General features: G+C 37.7%; 1 protein-coding gene across 1 annotated transcript; it reads left to right on the top strand.

Moving 5' to 3' along the window:
• Positions 1–1,415: 1,415 nt before the first annotated feature.
• Positions 1,416–1,727, top strand: LOC308502404 (ATP synthase subunit g, mitochondrial-like; the record flags this gene model as incomplete). Its single annotated transcript, XM_081060231.1, has 1 exon — positions 1,416–1,727. One exon carries the CDS (start codon positions 1,416–1,418, stop codon positions 1,725–1,727), a length of 312 nt encoding a protein of 103 aa, XP_080916357.1.
• Positions 1,728–2,045: the final 318 nt, after the last annotated feature.

Below are 2,045 nucleotides of genomic sequence, written 5' to 3'. Positions count from 1 at the left end.
TGAGATCCTTTGAGGATTTGTCCATTACATGGAAGGTTAAATGACCTCTAATGTTCGCCTATTGTAAACATTACAGTTTTGATATTCTCTTTGTCTGTCTGCGAACACAGGGGGAAAAAACAAAGTTATGGAGTTCTTAACCCAGAAGGCCAAAATAATTACCTTAGACTGCCTGTAATCCTTACCGAAGAATAGTCTCTATCAAATGAGGACTGACTTAATAGATTTAATTAGAATAACGAACATTTATTCAGTGTTCATTATCTTCCAGACAGTATGCTGAGTACATTATCTTATTTAATCCCCACAATAACCCAATAAAATAAGTATTGCTTTTAAGCTCATTTTAAAATGAGGAAACTAAGACTTAGAGAAATTAGGTAATGGCCCAATTTGTGGTAAAGGATTTGAATTCAAGCAGTTGTTCTTGAGAACCTATATTCTAAACACAACAGTTAATATATAAATATATAATAAATATTAATTATGTTATATAAAACAAATAATATACATAACATAAAACAATATAAATATATAAAATATAATAACTATGAAGTATGTATTATATAATATATGACTATACAAATTCTGGACTTAAGAACAAGGTGGACAGACAAAATGCATGATGTCACCTTCCTTTCTTAAAACAAATGTACATAAGCTTTCGGCTAGTTGTCCTGAATTTCAAGAATTAACTCACAAAAGCATTGTATAAGCTTACCTATATTGTTTTTTTCCCTGTCTCATTTCATGTTTCTCCTTTTTCTAGTATTCTCTTTCCCCACGTATGGTGGATTGTCTGCAAAGATAGCTACCAATACTTCCTGCCATTCCTATATATGCATGCTGCTCTTCTCATCAAGAGATGTCATCTATTTCTCCACCTCTTGAATCTGGACTGGTCTTGCTATTTGCTTTAACCATAAGAATGTGGGTGAAATAAAACTGTGACAGTTTGGGGCTTAGGACTCAAGAGACTTGGCAGCTTCCATGTGTCATTCTCTTGGAGCCTTGCAGAAAAGTCCAGCTATCCTCCGAGAGAGATTATCTGGAGAGAAAAGCTCCAGCCAACAGTAGACACCAGCTGACCAATGTATGAGGCCGTCTTGGATCACTTATACTCAGCGGAGCCTCCAGATGAATGTCCTATGAGTGACCTCAACTGATAGCACACGGAGGAGAAAAACCACAGAGCTGTAGCCAGGCAACCCACAGAATAGTAAGGAATTTTTAAAAATTGTTGTTTTAAGCCACTAGGTTTTGTGGTGGTTTTTTATGCAACAAAGGCTAATTGAAAAATGATGGGCCAAAGGCATTTAGGTAGAATGACCACATCCTTGGGAGATGTCTTTAGGTAAAGAGAAGACGGACATTCAGCCGGCCGTTAGAGGCCACGGACTTTCCATCCTAGAACCATGGCCAAGTTTGTCCGTAATCTCGCAGAGAAGACCCCGGCACTGCTAAACGCTGCTGTGACTTACTCGAAGCCTCGATTGGCCACATTTTGGCACTATGCCAAGGTTGAGCTGGTTCCTCCAACCCCTGCTGAGATCCCCACAGCTATTCAGAGCTTGAAAAAAATAGGCAATAGTGCTCAAACTGGTAGCTTCAAACAGCTCACAGTTAAGGAAGCTCTGCTGAATGGTTTAGTGACCACTGAGGTGTGGATGTGGTTTTATGTCGGCGAGATCACAGACAAGCGTGGCATCATTGGCTATAATGTTTGAAGACCAATCGTTCACATCTGTTTCTTTTGGGTTTATTATTCGAATGTTCTTGGACCATGTGTGATCAGACTGGTATTTGAATAAAACATGTCAAAATAAGCATTTTCTATATCAAAAAAAAAAAGAGAGAGAGAAGACTGTCCTTGAGATGGCTACAAAAAAGCTTGAAGCAGTAAAGTAAAATACGTGGCTGATTTTGGGTTTGTTTTATCCAACTACAGATTTTTCACTAAATTAGCATAAGGAAAAGACATCCAGGTACAAAGATCTTTAATTTTTTCCTGACTACATATATAAGAAAACATGAATGTGTCTCAC

Source organism: Rhinolophus hipposideros, assembly GCF_964194185.1.
Source record: "Rhinolophus hipposideros genome assembly, chromosome: 9".
NCBI classification, from domain to species: domain Eukaryota; kingdom Metazoa; phylum Chordata; class Mammalia; order Chiroptera; family Rhinolophidae; genus Rhinolophus; species Rhinolophus hipposideros.
This window is presented reverse-complemented; position numbering and strand designations above follow the sequence as displayed.